General features: G+C 36.6%; 1 protein-coding gene across 1 annotated transcript; it reads right to left on the bottom strand.

Annotated features, from left to right (window-relative positions):
* Positions 1–15,701: 15,701 nt before the first annotated feature.
* LOC139690448 (craniofacial development protein 2-like) lies at positions 15,702–18,497 on the bottom strand. The gene is made up of 2 exons (XM_071587901.1): positions 18,007–18,497; positions 15,702–15,774 (listed from the first exon to the last, which is right to left on the bottom strand). Exons 1-2 carry the CDS (start codon positions 18,495–18,497, stop codon positions 15,702–15,704), a joined length of 564 nt encoding a protein of 187 aa, XP_071444002.1.
* Positions 18,498–18,800: the final 303 nt, after the last annotated feature.

The raw sequence follows: 18,800 nt of genomic DNA, 5'->3' as shown, positions 1-18,800 counted from the left end.
CGATCCCACATTCATCAAAAGGATCATTACTGGAGACGAGACGTGGGTTTATGAGTACGACACGCAATCCAGACATCAGGCAAGTGAATGGCGTTCACCAAATGAGCCGAGACCAAAAAAACCACGTCGTTTTCAGTCAAAAAAGAAGGCAATGCTGACGGTTTTCATGGATTACAACGGTGTAGTGCATCATGAATTTTTGCCAGAAGGCCAGACAGTAAACAAAGAGTATTATTTGGGCGTTTTGAGACGTTTGCGTGAAGCAATTCGCCGAAAGAGACCAGAAATGTGGGCAGAAAACTCGTGGATTTTGCACCATGATAACGCACCGTCGCACAGTGCTATCATTATTCGTAATTTTTTGACGAAAAATGCAACAAATACCATCCAACAGCCACCGAATTCACCTGATTTGGCTCCCTGTGACTTCTTTCTGTTCAATCGAGTTAAAAAACCATTACGGGGAACGCGTTTTAGCAGCCGAGAGGAAGTAATGGAAAAATCGCAGGAAGCACTGATGGACATACCGAAAACCGAATATAAAAAATGTTTCGAGGATTGGATCAAGCGCTGGCATAAGTGTGTTGCAGTCGATGTGGATTACTTTGAAGGGGACAATATAGATTTAGATGAATAAACCTGTATTTTTAATTTTCTGAATAAATTCCGGGAACTTTTTGATCAAGGTAGTATGGTGGAATATCATGATTAATTAAAAAGCGACAATTTTTAATTAATTTGCCCAGTTAGGCCTAAAACTATTCCCATTGCTCTCGTTTTTGCCCTCCTATTTTAACATTAAGCTCAGTTTCCCTCTTCCTGGAAAACCGCAAAACCCTTGTTTTGTGGTTTTCTAAAAATAATTCCAGTTATAAACCGGTTTATGTTAGGTTTTAGTATGATTTGAAATAGCTCATTTCCTACTTAGATGTCTAGTGCGTTAGATACTTTGCCAAATCAACGTTTTAATTATTTACTTAAAATCTCATTTACCTTTCGAAAGAAGGTATTTTTTAACAGAATTACGAGTAGTAAATTATGAAATGAATTAGTAAATGATATGTCTAAAAATCCACTCAATCCCTTGTGAGCTACACGATAATTATAATCTTGTTCAGTGAAAACAGGTGAACATTAATGACTTGATAAATGAAAATTAGATGTGCACAAAGAATCAACCATATGGGTCTTAATCATTACCTCAATTTTCAATAATTTTCATTTTAACAAGGGATATTATATTTCTCTATACAACCATAGTTGCCTTTATTAATAAAGACAATATAGTACAAACATCGGCGGTATGCTAATTTATTGTGTTCCATATCCTATCAGCTAGGGCATGATTTGCAGTTCATGAGGATAATTTTTCATTATCCTTCTGTTTGAACTGCCTTGGTTAAAATCTATCCTTCGTGGACAAATACGGTTTGGCATCAGCATCAGAGCATTATGTTTGCACTGAGGGCTCCCATTTTCTCTCCTCAAAGGAATGTGTTACAGAGCCAACAAATTAGAGCCTGTTCTGCCATTTGCGTGGGGAATTGAACAGTGTACTCCTCTTCACACTTTCGTAGGTGAAACCCATGATTTTGGATCAATACGAGGGCTTAAGAAAATCAATTTTAATGTACATTCCGAGGTTTCCATCAAATCTGGCGAACTAGGTTATGTCTAATACGAGTATTTCATTAAAGGAACGGTACGAACAACTAATTATCGCCATGCTTTTCATATACTGTACCGTTTCATTCCCTCTATTCATCCCCCCCCCCTATCCTCTACCGTCGCCACTCCCACCCACCATGTCGCGTTTAGAACTATCCAGCACTCGCAGGCCGAGCGTCAAATCCGTGTAAACAGTATTTTGTGCTCAGCAGACGCGATTTCGGAGAAATTTAATTGTCTGTGCGGAGAAGTTTTTTCGCCCTTCAACATTAATGGAAAGACCGGGAGACTTTTCATTCGATTAATTAGAAGCGGCTGCGCTCGTGCTTGAGAAGTTACTGTTGGCACTAGAGAAACTCATTAATGACCCGCCTACAGAAATAACCCACCTCCTCAGCAAGCAGCTCGTGCAATAGTCGTAAACAATTACCGATTCCTTTTGTTCTCGTTTTACAATTCTGTGAAAATTGAGGTAAAACTAAAACCCCACCACTCCGAAAATTTAATGACACCATTTAATTCACAAACTTCACATAGGTCTCCACTACTATATCTCATCCAAGTTTTCTGCACGCATTCAAAGTCACAAAAATTCCGCAGAAATTTCATAACTTTGACACAGATCTGCGATGAAAGAGTTCGAGTTACATCCTCTTTGAAGACTTGGTCCAAGATATCTTGTACTATTTTCATCATATAAATGATCTCCCAGTAAATATTAATTCTCAGATAAGACTTTTTGCAGACGACTGTATTATCTACAGGAAAGTCGAAAATGACAGTGACCGCGATATTCTGCAAAGGGACATTAATAAAATGGCGGATTGGGTGACAAATAATGGAATGGATATTAATGCTAGCAAATGCAAATCCATCACTTTCAGTAACAAGGTAAATGGAAAAAATAGGGACCAAAAATTCTCAGAAAATGTCATTCCTAGAAGTGATAGCTGCAAATACTTAGGTGTATATTTAACCAAGGATTTAGGGTGGGGGCTAAACGTGGAGTGCATTTTTAAGAAAGCTTACAAAACTCTTCATTGGGCGGTGAGAAACCTCAAAGGGAGCGTTAGAGAAACTAAGGAAAAGGCGTATAAGACCCTGGTAAGACCAATTTTAGAGTACGCATCTCTTGTATGGGGACCCTCATGAAGAAAGCCATATCAAAAAACTGGAAAAGGTACAAAGAAGGGCTGCCCGACATGTACTGGGGAAGCATTGGAGGATGGAGAGTGTGCCTGACATGTTAAAAACGCTGGGCTGGGAACCTCTAAAAAGTAGAAGAAAAATAAGCAGATTTCGTGGAATGTTCCGCATTCTGAAGGGGGATAAAGCTTAGGCAGATCTTAGGAAAGAGTCGGGGAACCCAAATTTTATAGGGACCATCATATTTTTTTTTTATAGGGACAAATTACCACAAATTCAAGGTAAAATACCGGGCACAAAGAACGAACAAAAAAATTTTCTTTTATAGCTAAAACAATTGTTGATTGGAAAACCTTACCTGCAAAACTATTCGAGCCCTTTCCTAAAAGAGTGCATACTTTTAAGAAAAGATTTAAGGAATATATATAATAATTTGATTGACGTCTGGTGTAAAATTACATGTAACAGCTTATTTTTTTAATTTGTTTTTTCTTACTGATTGATTGATGTGAATGAGATGGGGATTTTCCTGTTTTGTGAAAGAGATTTGTGTTTTGAAGTTTCTTTTAAGTGTACTTTTGTTTTACTGACTGTTTTTATCTATTATCTTCTGTGATTACTTGGGACTTGTGTGCCACCTGTCACTGTCTGCCTGCACATGTGAATTTTAATAAATAAATAAAAATAAAAAATAACTTTCAACGCAAAAAATGACTGGATGAGCCCCAATATCCAATGATAGTTCAGTTAGCCCCCTGATTCCTTTTCTTTTATTACATTCTACTTTAGTAGATCTGCATTTACCAGGCATCCTTTTATTATAACACTGCGCTGTAACAATTAATATGTACCAGAAAACACTAAGTTGATGAAGAAGTAGAAAGAAAAGTTTCATGTACCGGTTGGAATGTGATATTTGTAGGTTCAATATTGTTCTAATTGTGGTTTCAACGCATGAAAACTATTATCAAGATATTCTGCAATTGACAAAAGAAAAAATCTAAATAATTATGTTCAAACTTCAAAACGGCACAGTTTTTAAGTTTATGCATTAATTTAAAGAGGTAGATATAAAAAAAAATACTTGCACGGGTTTCACAAAGAGGTGACTGTGTTTGAAAGAATAAGTTTTGTCGCACAAAGACACAGACAGTTGTTTAATCGACATTTCAGGTAGCAATAATTCCAAGTTAAACTTATCTCTAAGTTTAAAAAGCGGTTATCCGCTTAATTCGGAGAAATATTCAGGGTTTTTTAATGGCTGTTTTCTAAATAATAAAAATTCAAAAACTCAAAACAGGTTCCAGCGTGAACGAGTCACCGAGTGGAGTCCATAGCCAGTTCTGAAAGTGGCGTTCGTATCAGCGAGTCCGAGATGAAATAGGTCATTTGCATCGGAATAAATGGATGGGAAGGAAGGAACGGATGAGCCTGCCATGCACAGGCGACCTGATCCCAAACACCCGTTTTGCGCCATCCCCCTCCTTTCTCACCATCGCTCCCCTGCTTCCCTCCCCGGACCACGAACTTCGTCCTTCTCCAGGATTCACTTCCATCAAAAAAATGCAAAAGGTTTTTGCATTTTCCCTCCATTTTTCGAAATTTAATGCCCTCCATTCACCTGTCCATGGTCCATTACCTTTCAGTTTTTTTTCACCATCAGCAGTCCTCACATTGAGTTTTTTCCACCGAGAATTTTAATTACTGCAGGGATGTGTACATTAATTGCATGCTAGTACGCGGTATTTTTTCACACGGGTGAGCGCTGCACAAAAAGAGAGAATTAAAACAAATAATTATCGTCACAAAGACGGCCAAGCGCTAAATGGAAAGATTATTCATTCGTGTACGCAGCAAAGGAAAAAAAATAAATTAACTTGCCGTGAGGGCTTGAAAATTGCTAAAAACTATCAAAACGCAGTAAAAATCTTCCTCTGAAGCATATTCGACCTCCAGGCTCCGTCCGTGAAAATGCGTGAGAGTTAGAAACACGAGAATCTTTGCTATACTTCCTTCATCTCATTTCAATCACAATTTACTCGAAAAAAATTGAAAATGTTCGTAGTTCTCAAATCTTCTGCTTGCCTCAAGCAGTATTTCCTTCTCGTTGCGCTGTAGTCCTGAATTGTACGAGGCTCAAAATGAATTCTTAAATGTCCATTCTCGGCAAACTAATCCTTTAATTTCATCGCTGTTGCCTGGACTATCAATTTAATTTTCCTCTTAGACCTCCTCCTCAATTCCGCAAGTAAAATCGAGGCATTGATATTTTTGTAATGAGTTTTTCTATCCAGTTTTACTAGGTAATACAAGAATGCAAGGCAATGTCATTACGAGCCAGTTTTTCGGATATTGCATTTATGTAATGGTAAATATCATCATGTAAAAACAAAGAACTTTTCTTTGCAATGTAACTTTTTGACTATATTTTTATATTCATTTTAATGCTCTTGATGAATGAAACCGCTGATTCCATATTAAATGCATTCTCCTCGGGGCGATGGATCGTGGAATAAAGGCGAACCTCGGGTAAATAAAATTAACATGATGTTCACCAACAACATTTCATTTTGCTGCATTCCAGTGCACGAAATGTCGTATGACTATTGATAACTCAGGGTTAATACGTAAGATTTTCTTCCTGCAGTAGCATTCAAGTGAAATGACCTTATCGATCCAAATGATAACTGCTGGAAAATAATTTTATCAGGTAAACCCACTTGTTATCTTACTAAGTAGTATTGATTCAATCAATCATATATTACAACTATTTTGAGCACAGGAAAAATATTATCACGAACTTAAAATACACCTTTCTAATAATCTTTGATAGATTTTCATGAGGAACTACTAAAGTATTTTTTGAGCATTAATTGAGGGAAATAGATGCCAGCACGGCAGAAATCCCCACATCTAGATTAAAATGTAGCTAGTGGTTTTCAATTACAATAAGATATAGGAATACATCTATTTAACTCTCATTTATGAAAAATCCATTCGTTCATTATCCGATTTCCGATTGTAAAATATTTTTCAAGTATCCCAAGGACAACAGGCCTCTCCAAAGAAAAATTTTAATGCACACCATTCTCTTAAATTGCGTCACCATTTTAGGTCATTACTTATTCATCAGTTCATAAAATATATTAGAGCAATATTCGAGTATTTTGAAATCGTTAAAGATTCTTGAATTAATACTTAATTAATTACAAAACTTGAAACAGTAACTGTGTAATTGTTTTTATTCTATGTCATCAAGATATTTTTGCTTCTTTCTTTGGAATTCAGATAAATCGGAAAATTTTATCAATGGCCAAGGAAAGGTACAATTGGCTCCATCGATAAATGTAAAAAAGTGACCCACGATCAATCCTTTTGCATATCCTGGAGGTTATACCATCTCCAGGCACATCCCAGGGCTGACAGAGGTGACGTAGTTTCAAGAGTCACGTTCTGGAGAAAGAAATCATTGCTAAAAAGCAAGAAAACGTTTTTTATGTATCCTACTACGAAGAATCAATCATTACAGCTTTAGCTCGAAAAACAATATTCTGGATAGGCCTTATGACTATGCGTATATTCAATAATAAAAATATTTTTTACTACTGTTTTCCGCGAATTAAGCCATGAGAGGATTTTAAAATTTTTCTATGATAAAAGCTATCGAATGTTCTCTGGAAGTAATCCTTTCAATTCAAATTAATATTTCTATTGAAACCCTCATTTTTTTCTTCTACGTTAAATTTATAATTTGGGTCACCGGTACTCATGCAATATTGTAGGAAAACTTAGTAGTGGACGGCATTATGTTAATGTGTTTCCCTCAATTAAAAAAGTAGTAATTTCAGATAAGTAGCATGAATATTTCCTTATCACAGATTTGTTAACATTTCCAACGGTTATGTCAGTAATTTATGCCATTAGAATTTTTTTAAATCTATAGCCTCAAATTTTATGAACTCTCAGTTTCGTTTTTTCGTTTTCTTTTTATAAATACACGCATGTCAAAATCTTCGCGTAACAGCAAATTTTTGAGTAGGCAAAGCCAGGCGTGACTCACCTAATAATAATATTGTATATTATTATCGGTATTGTCCATTCACGCATGCCATATCAGTACGAGCCATATCAAACACGAACATTCTCTCAATGTTCAGCCTCTGCTAGATATTTCTTAAAACATCAAGGAGATTTTATGGCGTCGACCCTTAATTTCAAGCGTTTAAGCCTACTATGCTATTCCACTCTCACTAAGCTTCTTTGACATGCTTATGATAAAAAAATCTTTTTAGGGAGAAGGCAAAAAACTCACTAAAATGTTTTCAGACTTCCTAGCAGTTTTAAGGGACAATCATCAATGTCATAATGAAGTATTTTTGCCGTGAATATTCTGCTCGAAATTTATAATTTGGTAGAGCACACAAATATGTATTGTACTCCTAAACCTACATTTATACACATCAAGGGAGCTGTCACAAACCATGCTGTAGGTAGTGATAAAATAACACGCGGAGCACAATTCTGGAGATATATAAAGAACTCTAGAAGAATGTGGGATGACAATTACCGTCCGTCGGCAATCTATTTTTTTACTTGACGTTGGTTTTGTGTTTAGAATGTGTGTTTAAATTTGTTAGAGACTATTTCCCTATTGATCCCAGTTATCTTCAGCTCCGCAATGTCTACGGTATTAGAAATATCTGCGCGGAAATATCCTATTCATTTCCAATAGCCATATTCTCGCTCATTCTCTTCGCGTTTGAAGAGAATAAGCAGGTTTCTTCATTAACTCCGTCACACTTCCTTCCTTCTAGTCAAATTTTCTGTTAACTTCATCTTTAGTCTTCGATAGACATTTTTTCGATGTATTCCCAAATTTCATTTCATACTCCATAACATATGTACATGGATATTAAAGGGATCGATATCCGGTTAAACCATAGACATTACTGAAGTTTTGATGACAAGGTGACGAATGGGTAAATTGAGAGGCGAGTATATCGAACGAAATATGCACGACGTAATGAAAACGAGGTATCCCCTGGTCAAATCACAAACATGTATATTTTCCTATAAGAGGATATTTTTATAGCAATCATTAAGGCTCAAATTCAATCATAAAATAGTCGGGAGGTCTTTCGATTATTATTATCGATTTTGATCACATCTCCATTTATTCATTAATTTAATATTCCAAGTTTGAGTACCTACTGTTGTATGATATCATTGACACTAGGAAGACTTGGTGGAAAAATGAAGTACTGCGATTAAAGTTCGCGAAGTCATAATAAACGCTGAAATTTTTCTTTAAAACACATAAATTTATTTCATTTATAAAAAACAGCAAAATATGTTTCAATAAATTTGATTTTTCATTTCATTTAACAATTTTTCTTTTATACCATCAATCTGACCGTGTTACACTGGAATTAATTAAGTATCTTCCATCTTTTATACAAATAAAGGGATAAACCTAAAAAGGATAGTTTTTTTATAATATGAGATACCCCTAGTGAGTTCAGAGTTCGACTACTGACCGGTGGGGCCGGGTTCAAATTCAAGTCATTTGAGATACCCTCAGTTTTACGCAAGATGAGTTTTTTCGTGCACCATAACTACCTGGGGAAATGCAGATGGCACAGAGATGGGTGAATAACACCTAGGCCCCCGGGCGCCCATGCATGAATTTCACATACCGCGAAATGAGGACATGCCTTTAAGTACGGTCAATGCAGTAGAAAAGATTTACTCATCGAATAAGCTATGCGTAGCAAATAGCCGGGTTTTGTGTTTTCTTTGGAGGTGGGACTAAACCTACTTATCGCTCTTTCAACCATGTCAGAGATAATCTATTGCCTAAAGATAATCGTACTTCTAGATCACGTTTAGATTAAAATACAAACAGTGGTAGGTTATCATTATACCGCTCTTTGTATTTGTAGCCGAATTTATTCATCGAAAAAATATGCTATAGACTCTCAATACAAGATTTTACCATCATTAGTACGCACAAACATTCTAACAATTTCACTTGCACTGCTTATGCATACATTTCCACCCAGAATGATGTATTAGTTTTATTTGCATCAGGGTGGTCACAAACTGGGTTTTACTGATTGAGGCATACAGTGGCATTAATCAACAACAAGAATATTGCCAAATTATTCCTTCCTCAGACTATTAGATGGGGTTGGATTTTATACAGCTATTCCCGACGTAAGTACTGAGTGATTTCGTTTTACACGAAATTATTCTTTTCCGCTCTCTTCCGTCCAATTTCGCCTTCGTCGACCGCCCTTTTGTGCCTCTCTTGATCACCTTCATCTTTTCCTGTTTCCCTGTCCCACCCCATCCACCTACCTTCCGCTGAGGGAATACCAAGAATCTCCCCTATTAAAAGGGATGCTAATCTACCGCCTGACGGCATCAATTTTGCCCACTGTTTCACGGAATGCCTCTCGCTGCCGTGTCGTTCGAGCGATTTATCTTTTTTTCAAAATTAAGCGCAGGGTGCTCTCGAAACAAACCAGGAGTTCAAACATTTTCGTGGAATTTCTCGCGAAAAAAATTCGTTTGCTTTCGGTTATGTATTCAAAAACCGCCGCCGGGAAATATCGAGAAATCATTGGAAACGAAAAAAATAACTCGAACGATAAAATCATTGCGTTTGAAAGTAAAAAGAGGAGTGAAGACATTTTAAGGGCAGTCGGTTTTTTTATCGTTATTTAAATTTCGTTTTTATCGGTGTTTTTGTGTTTGCAAAAATTTTAGCGTGGAGTAGAATATTAAATCATAGCTTCGACTACTCTCCACGCAGATCCTCTCAATGTGATCTCAGGCAATCCTTATTTGATTGTTTAGATTTGGTACACCATTCTTTGAAGTAAGATTGGGCTAAGAAATATGCCTACGTCCATGCTATATATTCCAGTCACTAAAACACGTAATATAGACAACCGAATACTTTAAAGTTAGTTGAGTGAAAAAAATTAAAATATGGCGTCGCCTTACGGATTAAAAATATTTGGTTTTTATTTCCTCAACTCTCTAAATCTGAAAATATATCCACAGTACTGCTGTATATTGCCCTTAAGAATGGTGTTTCCACCATTAAGGTAATAGTTTGTGGAAAGCTATTGATTCGATTACTCTCTTTTACTGCCCGTTGAGTATCATTAGGTGACGAAAGAAAAAATAACTTTGTGAATGAAAAATGCCTTTAATCGGGATTTACTAATGAGCATGGGCCTGTGCGATTGTATTTTCGTGGATTTTGAAGTTCATTGTGCAGAGGCATTTACTTAGTTTAACTTTCAAGTAACAAAGAGAAATAATTGCGAATGGTTCTGTGTAATGGTGTTGATGAATGCATTATTACCGGGATTTCATCTGCGCATAGTTTTTTTAACACAATGGTTTCGTCAGCGTTCTAGTCGGCTTCTTCAGGTGACTTCACCTGAAAAGGTCAACTGGATATGGCAAAACCGCTCGTTAAATACATTATGCACAGACTATATACCGATAAAAAATGTGTCCACGAAAGGAAATTATGGTCAGCATACAAAACCAATGTTTTTGTTATCATAATCACGAAACGTTCTCTGAAGTTCCCCGGAATGACGCCAGTTAATTGACATTTCCCACGAAAACGAAGCGCCCCGAACATAACGATAAACATTTATAATTGATGCTTCGTACATTCTCTTTCAATTACTAATGAGAAAGAATGTGCGGTTTATGCGGAATCATCACACATAACCAATGTTATTGTTTTCATTAAAATCATCATTTCTGAAACGCTATCGGGGATGCAGTCGATAATTAATAGGCTCGTTAGTTAATCATAGCGAGTAAGATAGTAATGTTAGGTTACTTCCAAGTTTTACCTAGATCCCACCACGAAGGTAGTCCTATTGTCACTACTTCGTCTCAAATATGCAACTACTTTTAATATTAACAAAGAAATCCTCATAAAAGCTGTAAACTAATAACAAACTAGATACAATATATTTCTAAAGCTGATAACCTTTGAATGACTTTTAGCCTGGATTATATAGTTCCCCAAAGTATTATAAGGTTCGATTAAATAATAACACATTCAAACAAAAAATGTTTCAATCATTTTTTGTTTTTTAATGCTCTTATCTGTCGGCAGTTCAAAAAAACAATGTTGTTTATCATGTATTCTTCTTTATATGTTCACCATAAGTAATGATTTTCTTATAATATTAGAAAACCCTCACTGTACTAATACCGTTACAAATAGAAAGGTAATCCATTTAAAATTCCTTGAGTATCAATTCCTAGTTCAACATGGCTTTAGTTAAGAGCAATGAAAATTATTTACACCACAAAAGATATTTAAAATGTGTGAATAATGCAAAATACTCATTAAAATCAATAAATCTCATCAATATTGAATGCTGTAAATCTCATCAATATTAAAACTCAAAATACTCATCAATATTAATACTCATCAATATTGAGTAAATTATTTTGAGTCGAATGATAAAAATTGAAGGGGTATTTTAACATTGAATTTTACTTAATGTAAAAATCTGTCCAAGGTGAAAACTAAGCATCTTATAAAAAATGAAATAAATCCTCGGTTAGCATTTGCAAACGGGGGATACTTGATGAAGTTATCGGCTATAAACAGCATACAAACAAAACGGTAATCTCAAGATTGAGTTTTACCTTTATTTTATTAGTTAATGAATGAATTACTTAAAATATTAGCAACTTATACCAGGTGCATTAATTTTTCGCAGAGCATCGCCCAGAAAATATTAATAGATACAAACAAAATTTCTCTAAAGTTAATATTCTTCTCGTTTGCCAATTTTAATTATATGACGCTATCGTGCACAACCCATTTCTTTTTCATCCTATTCCAATATTCCATTGGACATGATATTTCTAAGAATAATATTATACGCGGAACAATTTCATCATATCACCGTATCCGCAACTGATGAATGTCATACACTTAAATATAAATCTTGATGAGGGACAGAACACCACTCTCAACTCATTTATTATTTTCCATTCAAGTTACCGGAATATAATTTTCTAACCTATTGGGAGCTCGTTACACGTTAGCTGAAAATTTCTTTTCCCCTAGAAGCACGTAAGCCACAAGATTCCAATTTCTCGCCGAGTTTATCGATTGGTATACATAAGTTGAGGATACTTCAATAGTGGAGGATGTGTGTTTCATCAAAGAAAATTACTACCTATTTCTGTATCTATTCGCTTCTTCATTAATGAATCGGTCGAAAAGTGAATAAGATTCCCGTCGTGACCTAAAAACCAGGATTTATTGACTGTGATTACTTTGAATGTGAATTCAGAACGAAAGAAGGGTGCATACTTTAAATACCAGGCATCCATAATGGAGCAAATTCTAGTAATTTAGCTTTATAATACGTTCAAGAAATTGAAGTGCATGTATTATTAAAAAATACGGGGTTAAGAGAGAGAGAGGAGGAAGATTTCTTTCCACTGATCATCACCATCGACATGAACAAGTGAAGGGAAACATAGATGCTTGGAGGACATTAGCATATGGGATAAAATAAAGAACAAGGGAAATATACTCTTTGATAATGAAAAGAAAGTTACGTTATGAAGAGAGTCAAAAAATTTCCACCAATCATAAGTGGAAGAGGAGTTTACAGTGCTTTTATTAAGCTGAAAAACCTTTAGACAGTTCGTGTATGTACATAAATTTCAGTGCAGTTATTATAAAATAGCATACATCTTATGATTAAGTGACCTTTTAAGATTCTTTTAAGAAAAATAGCCTGTTTATGTCAAAAAGATGAAGATGGAATTACTTTTCGCTCTGAGGATGAAATATGAAATGTACTTAAATAACCATCAGATTTTATAATCGGAACAAATACATGACTCGAAAAAAATGTGCAAGTCAACATAGGACGGGGTATATTTCAATCATACTACTAAAATTTAATTGAGAATAATTAAGAAAAGTATTAAAATGATAATAGACCTGAACGTAGATAAGGTTAAGTATGGCCTTGGAGTAGAACAGAGACACGGCGTCTGAGAAAGTGTCAAATTTTAGATAGGAAAGTAGATATAAACAGGAAAACATATGTAACATTCATTGATTTAGAGAGAGCATTCGGCATGGTTGTAAAAAGATACGTAGGCATGAAAAATTACAGCAATGATTACAGCAAGAAGATAAATTTGAAAAAATTCAGCTGGAAAATTAAACATAAACTCCTAAATATAATTTTTGGAGTGTACTGGGGAAAAATAAATCCGATTCATCATTAAAATAGATACCATTGCATTTGGACCGCCCAGGAAAATTAACGACGTTTACTTCATAATTGTTTTCACCCAACCTTAACTACCTTTTCACGGCATTAGATTCTTCTTAGGACTTCTTATTTCCATCTCTTTCTTAGATGTTCAAACATCCATCCGCCATACCTATTAATTTTCATACATCTCTGCTTACACAAATTCTGCCTTCAGAATGCCTTTACTTTTCATTATCTTCTCCATTCATTTTTTTTATTTCGAGTATTCCCCGAATATCATCTCTCTCTCCTGGCATGTCTGTTCCTTGTAAACTTCTTGGGAGGTAATAGCCATGGTATTTCTCATATTTTACGCAAAAGATCTGTAGCACGGAGATACTTCTTTTTAAATTCGCAGAAACATTTGACCTTTTTTTACTTTTCACCAAGCATTATTTCAAATGTATCTCTAAGTAGCTCTGTAGCTCTGATGGGTTAAATTTTTTTCTTAATCCTCTAAATAATTAATACGAAAATAACTGTCCAGTTCAGAAATTGGGCTTATTACCAGTTGCTCGTTAGTATAAAAGTTCTTTTACCTTTGAAAATATTCTTCCATTTTTAATTTAGATATTTTACTGTTTTAGCAGTACCATTTGAGTAATATTTTTTAAGGATGGAATTTTGCAATAGCAAGAAATAAAATCGATAATATTTCGATTTTGATTCTAACGTATATTCATTTCAGGAACATATTTTAAAACTCATTTTTTTCAAAAATGAGTGCCAACAAAAATGTTCACGAACGTGCTGGAAAATTAAAAAACTCAACCAATTACGGATTTGAAAGAAACACATTCTAAATTTGAAATATATAAAATATTGAATTTTAATTGATTATATAACCGTCAACCGTCAATCAAAGGAGAAAGAGGTGATGAAAGAATACACTTTACTTTTCCACATAGAAGTTCTATGTGGAAAGCAAAGTGTCTTCTTTCATCATGAAAGATGCCCACCATGTCACTCCTGAAACTGTGTCATTTATTAGAGAAATAAGACTGAGGGATATTGTTGGTCGAACGGAATACTCAACAGAAAAAAACAAGACCTCCTTTGTGTCCCGTCTTATAAACAGTAAAAACCTAATAATCCTTATTTTACGAAAGGATTAACCTTGGCGACGAATGCCGTGGAAAAAACTTATACATCATAATGTAACTTAAAGATATGAGCCGCCTACCTGGGCCAGTAGGCCTGGGTTTACCATGGAAAATTTGATTGTAGCACGAAAAATTCTTTCCGTTATCCAAGTATTAAGGATACCAAACGCGTTGCAACGCGTGGAACAAGGATTCGGAAAACTGAATGTGATCCCTACGTGAATATTGGCAGAAGAAATTCTAATATTAATATGATTAATAAATAGATGCTCATAATCCATTTTTAAAATATGCAACACATTACCACCGAGTCTTTTAAAGACCTAATGAACATGAGCTAATACAACTTTTTAAAATGTTTTGCACTACTTCAAGAAAGCGCGCTCGGTCGGTAGGGTCATCGTCGACTCCCTGAGTTATTCTGACGGATTTTCATTAGGCCCAGAATCGGTCGTTAAAATAAACCTGATAAATCTTAGTGAAAGATAAAATTTGTTAGCAATATTGAAGAAGTGAGGACATGTGAAATATCTTGTAAGATATTGAATTCTATTTGCACGCCGCGGTTGCTTTTTAATAGAACACCTGGCTGACCCGCAGTACGCACACCGCAAAGAAAAACGTTCCTTAATATTTCACCATATTTAATGATCATAGCGTCGTTCTTAACAGCCTTGTTACCAAATGCATGGGGAATGCAATTACTCATTCATTAGCATTGAGGAATAATATCGCTAAGGGTATCCGCCAGGGCCCCTCACGCCGAAATGCAGCTCGCCACGGCAACGGCGGCAGGTGAAACCTATTCTTCTTCTGTCGGTGGGGTATCTCGAACCGCGGAGCATCACCCTTGCCTCCCCGCTTTCCCCCCGCCCCATTCGAAAGAGCCTCTGTTTCTCTTCCGGGAACGACACTTCCGCCACTTCTCACGGTTTACAGGTCGCGAAACGAATGCGTTGCCGCGCGCGGTACAGACCGCCGCCGATTCTCCATTCTCTCCAGTCTCCCTCTCTTTGCATCTCGTAGTTTGTAACCCACCTAACGAATGCCGTCATGACATCAAAGCAGTCCGTTTTCGCGATAACATAAGAGTTCGGCCCATTCCTCGATATTCTGCCCTCATCTCTGTCACTATATTAGAAATTGGTAAACTCTTGGAAAACTCTTTCTTGCGAAAGTACTTCCGGTTAAAGTTCAAAGCTTTGCGCGCTGACCTTTACGATGATGGTTCGGCTTTTTTCGACTGGCCTAGGTTTTGCATGGACGCTTTTTTAAAGATAGACGAAACCAATCGTGGTATTTTGAAATTAAAATTTTGATAAAATATGATTTCTCGGATTATATAAAATCAATTTGAGGATTGTTAATATTGCTTGGCTGTCAATATCATTGAAATTAAAAACTATTGGCAAATAATAACAACTCAATATATCATTAAGAAATTCCATCATATCATCCGGCGAAATGTTGAAAAGTAAGAGAAGTTGCCAGAAATTCCAATGCTGACAATTGGTACATATCTAAAAAGGATGAATGAACACAAATTTAAACACTTAAATTTTCTAGACATATTTATTAATTCCAATGCATTAAATGCTAATGCAACATCCTCAGTTAGAATAAAAGTTTAAAAGTTCAGGTTCATGTATCATCATCATTGGTCATTCAATCCTAAGATTGGTTGACTGCAGCCCTACTACGTCCTACCTTATCTGATGCTAAATGACTCAATTCCAGGTATTTTTTGCAATGCACTTTCTTCTTTATTTGCCCCATGTATTTATCCCTTGGCCTTCCTCTTGGGTTTTTTCCCTCTAATTTTCCTTCTCTTATATTCTTCACGAATCCGTTGTTCCTCAGGGTGTGACCAATCCATCTGGTTCTTCTTTTCTCCAAGGTGCTCCATAAGGTCCGTTCTTCGTCTATTCTTCTGTATGATATTCTTCATTTCTTATGTCATCCGTCCATTTGATCTTAAAATCCCTCCTCAGGCACCAGGTTTCGAAGGCTTCTAGTCTCTTCTGGTCAACTTCTTCGATGGTCCATGCTTCTGATCCAACGAGTGCCACGCTCAATACGTATGTTTCCACTTCATGTTTCCTCGTCTGTAGTTCTATCTTCTTTGAACGCAGCAGTTATCTTTTCATTGTGAATGCTCTCTTAGCTTGAGCTATTCTTCGCTTGATGTCTGTAGTACCTCTTCCGTCCCATATGATGATACTTCCGAGATTGGTGAAGGAATCCATTTCCTCTAATTTTTTTCTTTTCAGTGTGACTACTGCATTCCGCTTCTCTCTTCCGCATACTAGGATTTAAGTCTTCGTCTTGTTTATATTCATGTTGTATCTTTGTAGAACTTGATCCAATATGTTTAGTGACCATTGAAGATCCTCCTTTTTTTCTGCTATCATTGCAATATTGCGGCGAAGCGTATCATGTTTATCTCTTCTCCATTGATCCCAGTTCCGTTCAATCCAATGTCTTGTGCTTCTCTAATTGCCTCCTCCAGGTACATGTTGAACAATGCAGGTGAGAGGTTTCATCCATGGAGAGGTTTCATCCTAGGTGAGAGGAGTTATCCTTTGTTAATTTTAGCCAATACATGGCTTCCATCTCTCATTCGCACTGTGGCTACTTGCTTCTTGTGTAGCTGATAGATTATTCTTCTGTCACTGTAATCTATTCCAAGTTTTTCCAGCAGTCCAAACATCTTGCTTCATTCCACATTTTCGATGGCTTTCTCCAAGTCCACGAGTTCCACATACAGTTGCTTGTTCACATGTAATGTTTTCTCTACCTCGATTCTCACACAGAGTATGGCTTCCCTGATTCCTCTATTTTTCCTAAAGCCAAATTGGTTTTCCGATAGGTTATCTTCAATTTTCCTTTCCATCCTTCGACTTATTACTAGTGTAAGTATTTTTGATGCATGCAACACAAGATTCAAGATTCGGTGTTCCTCACATTTCTCTGTCCTCGTCTTTTTTGGCATCGCGATCATCACACTCCTTTGAAAGTCTTTGTATGTATTTTTGATTATTCCATTCAGATTGTCCTTGGCTTTGTTTCCGAGTACCTTGATGATGACTCTTTCGATTTTGTCTTCTCCAGGGGCTTTGTTTTTCTCAATGTCTTTTACTGCTCTATCGAATTCGCTCCTCAGTATGCATGAGCCCTGGTTTTTCGTCACCTGTTTCACTCTCGTCCTCATCAGGTTTTCTTCCAGCGACCTTGGACCTCGGTAAAGTTCTTCAATGTATTTTTCTTCCATCTGTAGCTAATGTCTTCACCTCTATCAGTTTATTCACGTTAATATTTCCGATGTTGTTTCTTTTCATTTTCCTTTCTCCAAAATGTTTCTTCACCAGTTTGTACTCTGTGTTGGTATTCCCCTTCTTCATATTTTCGCTGATTTCTTCACAGTAGCCTTCTATCCAATTCTTCCTAGCTTTTTGACTTCTCGATCGACTTGGTTCTTGAGCTTCTTGCAGAGTCTTTCCTCATCATCATTCCTGGTATTCATGCATTTTCTTCTTTCTTCTATTACTTCTCTTATCTCCGTCGTGATCCATGGTTTCTTCATGTCGGCTCTCTTTCTCACTAGTTGCTCTTCTGCAACTTTTGCGATTGTCCACTTCAGTTCAATCCATCTCTCTTCGGTGCTCCTCTCTCCTTCTTCGCCTTGTTTGCTATCTATGGCCGTTGCGAATCTTTCGCAGTAGCCTTTTTCCGCCAGCAATTTTAAGTCCCACCTTGGCTCTTGTTTGGTCTTCTTAATATTCTTGTAGCGAAGTCTGCTCTCCATGATCTCTAGGTTATGATCGCTATTTATGTCTGCACCGGGGTAGCCTTTGCACTGCTTCTTGTTTCTCGTCCATACTAGTATGTAGTTCATTTGGTACCTTGCGATATCCCCTGGTATCTTCCACGTGTACCTCCTTCGCCGATGTTGTACGAGTAGGGTGTTAGCTAATACCATATTCTTCTCATTGTAGAACTCGACTAGTCTTTCTCCTTTGGCGTTCCGCTCTCCCAGCCCAAAATTTCCGACGATTCGTCCTTCTTTTCCTTCTACGACTGCGTTCCGGTCTCCCATTATGATGAGATTTTCTTTCCCCTTCACCCGTCCAAGGACTTCTTCCATTTCCTCGTACACTTCTATTTTTTCTTCAGTAAGGCTAGACGTCCGTATGCATACTTGCACGATCGCGGTGTCCGTGGGCTCTCCTTCCAGCTTAACCATCAGAATTCTCTCGTTTTACGGCAAAATTGCCTTTACTCTGCTGCCCCATTCTTGCTTCAGTATGATGCCAACGCCTAGGACCCTTCGGTCGTCTCCTGAGTATATAGTATAACTCGATCAATATCAGTCGCTCCAGTAGTCGTTTGAACACGTCCACTTGATCTCACTAACTCTCAGGATGTCTATACCTAGCCTCTCTATTTCTATCTTGGCGTTCTCCAGCTTTTCGCTCACCCGTAACGATCTTACATTTTATGTTCCTATCCTGCACATATCTTTCCTGACCGATGTACCCTTCCCAGT

The sequence above is a fragment of the Hetaerina americana genome, unplaced genomic scaffold (genome assembly GCF_022747635.1).
Source record: "Hetaerina americana unplaced genomic scaffold, ioHetAmer1.1.p SCAF_3, whole genome shotgun sequence".
In the NCBI taxonomy this organism is placed as follows: domain Eukaryota; kingdom Metazoa; phylum Arthropoda; class Insecta; order Odonata; family Calopterygidae; genus Hetaerina; species Hetaerina americana.
Note: the sequence above shows the minus strand (reverse complement) of the source record. Positions and strands in the feature narration are given on the sequence as shown.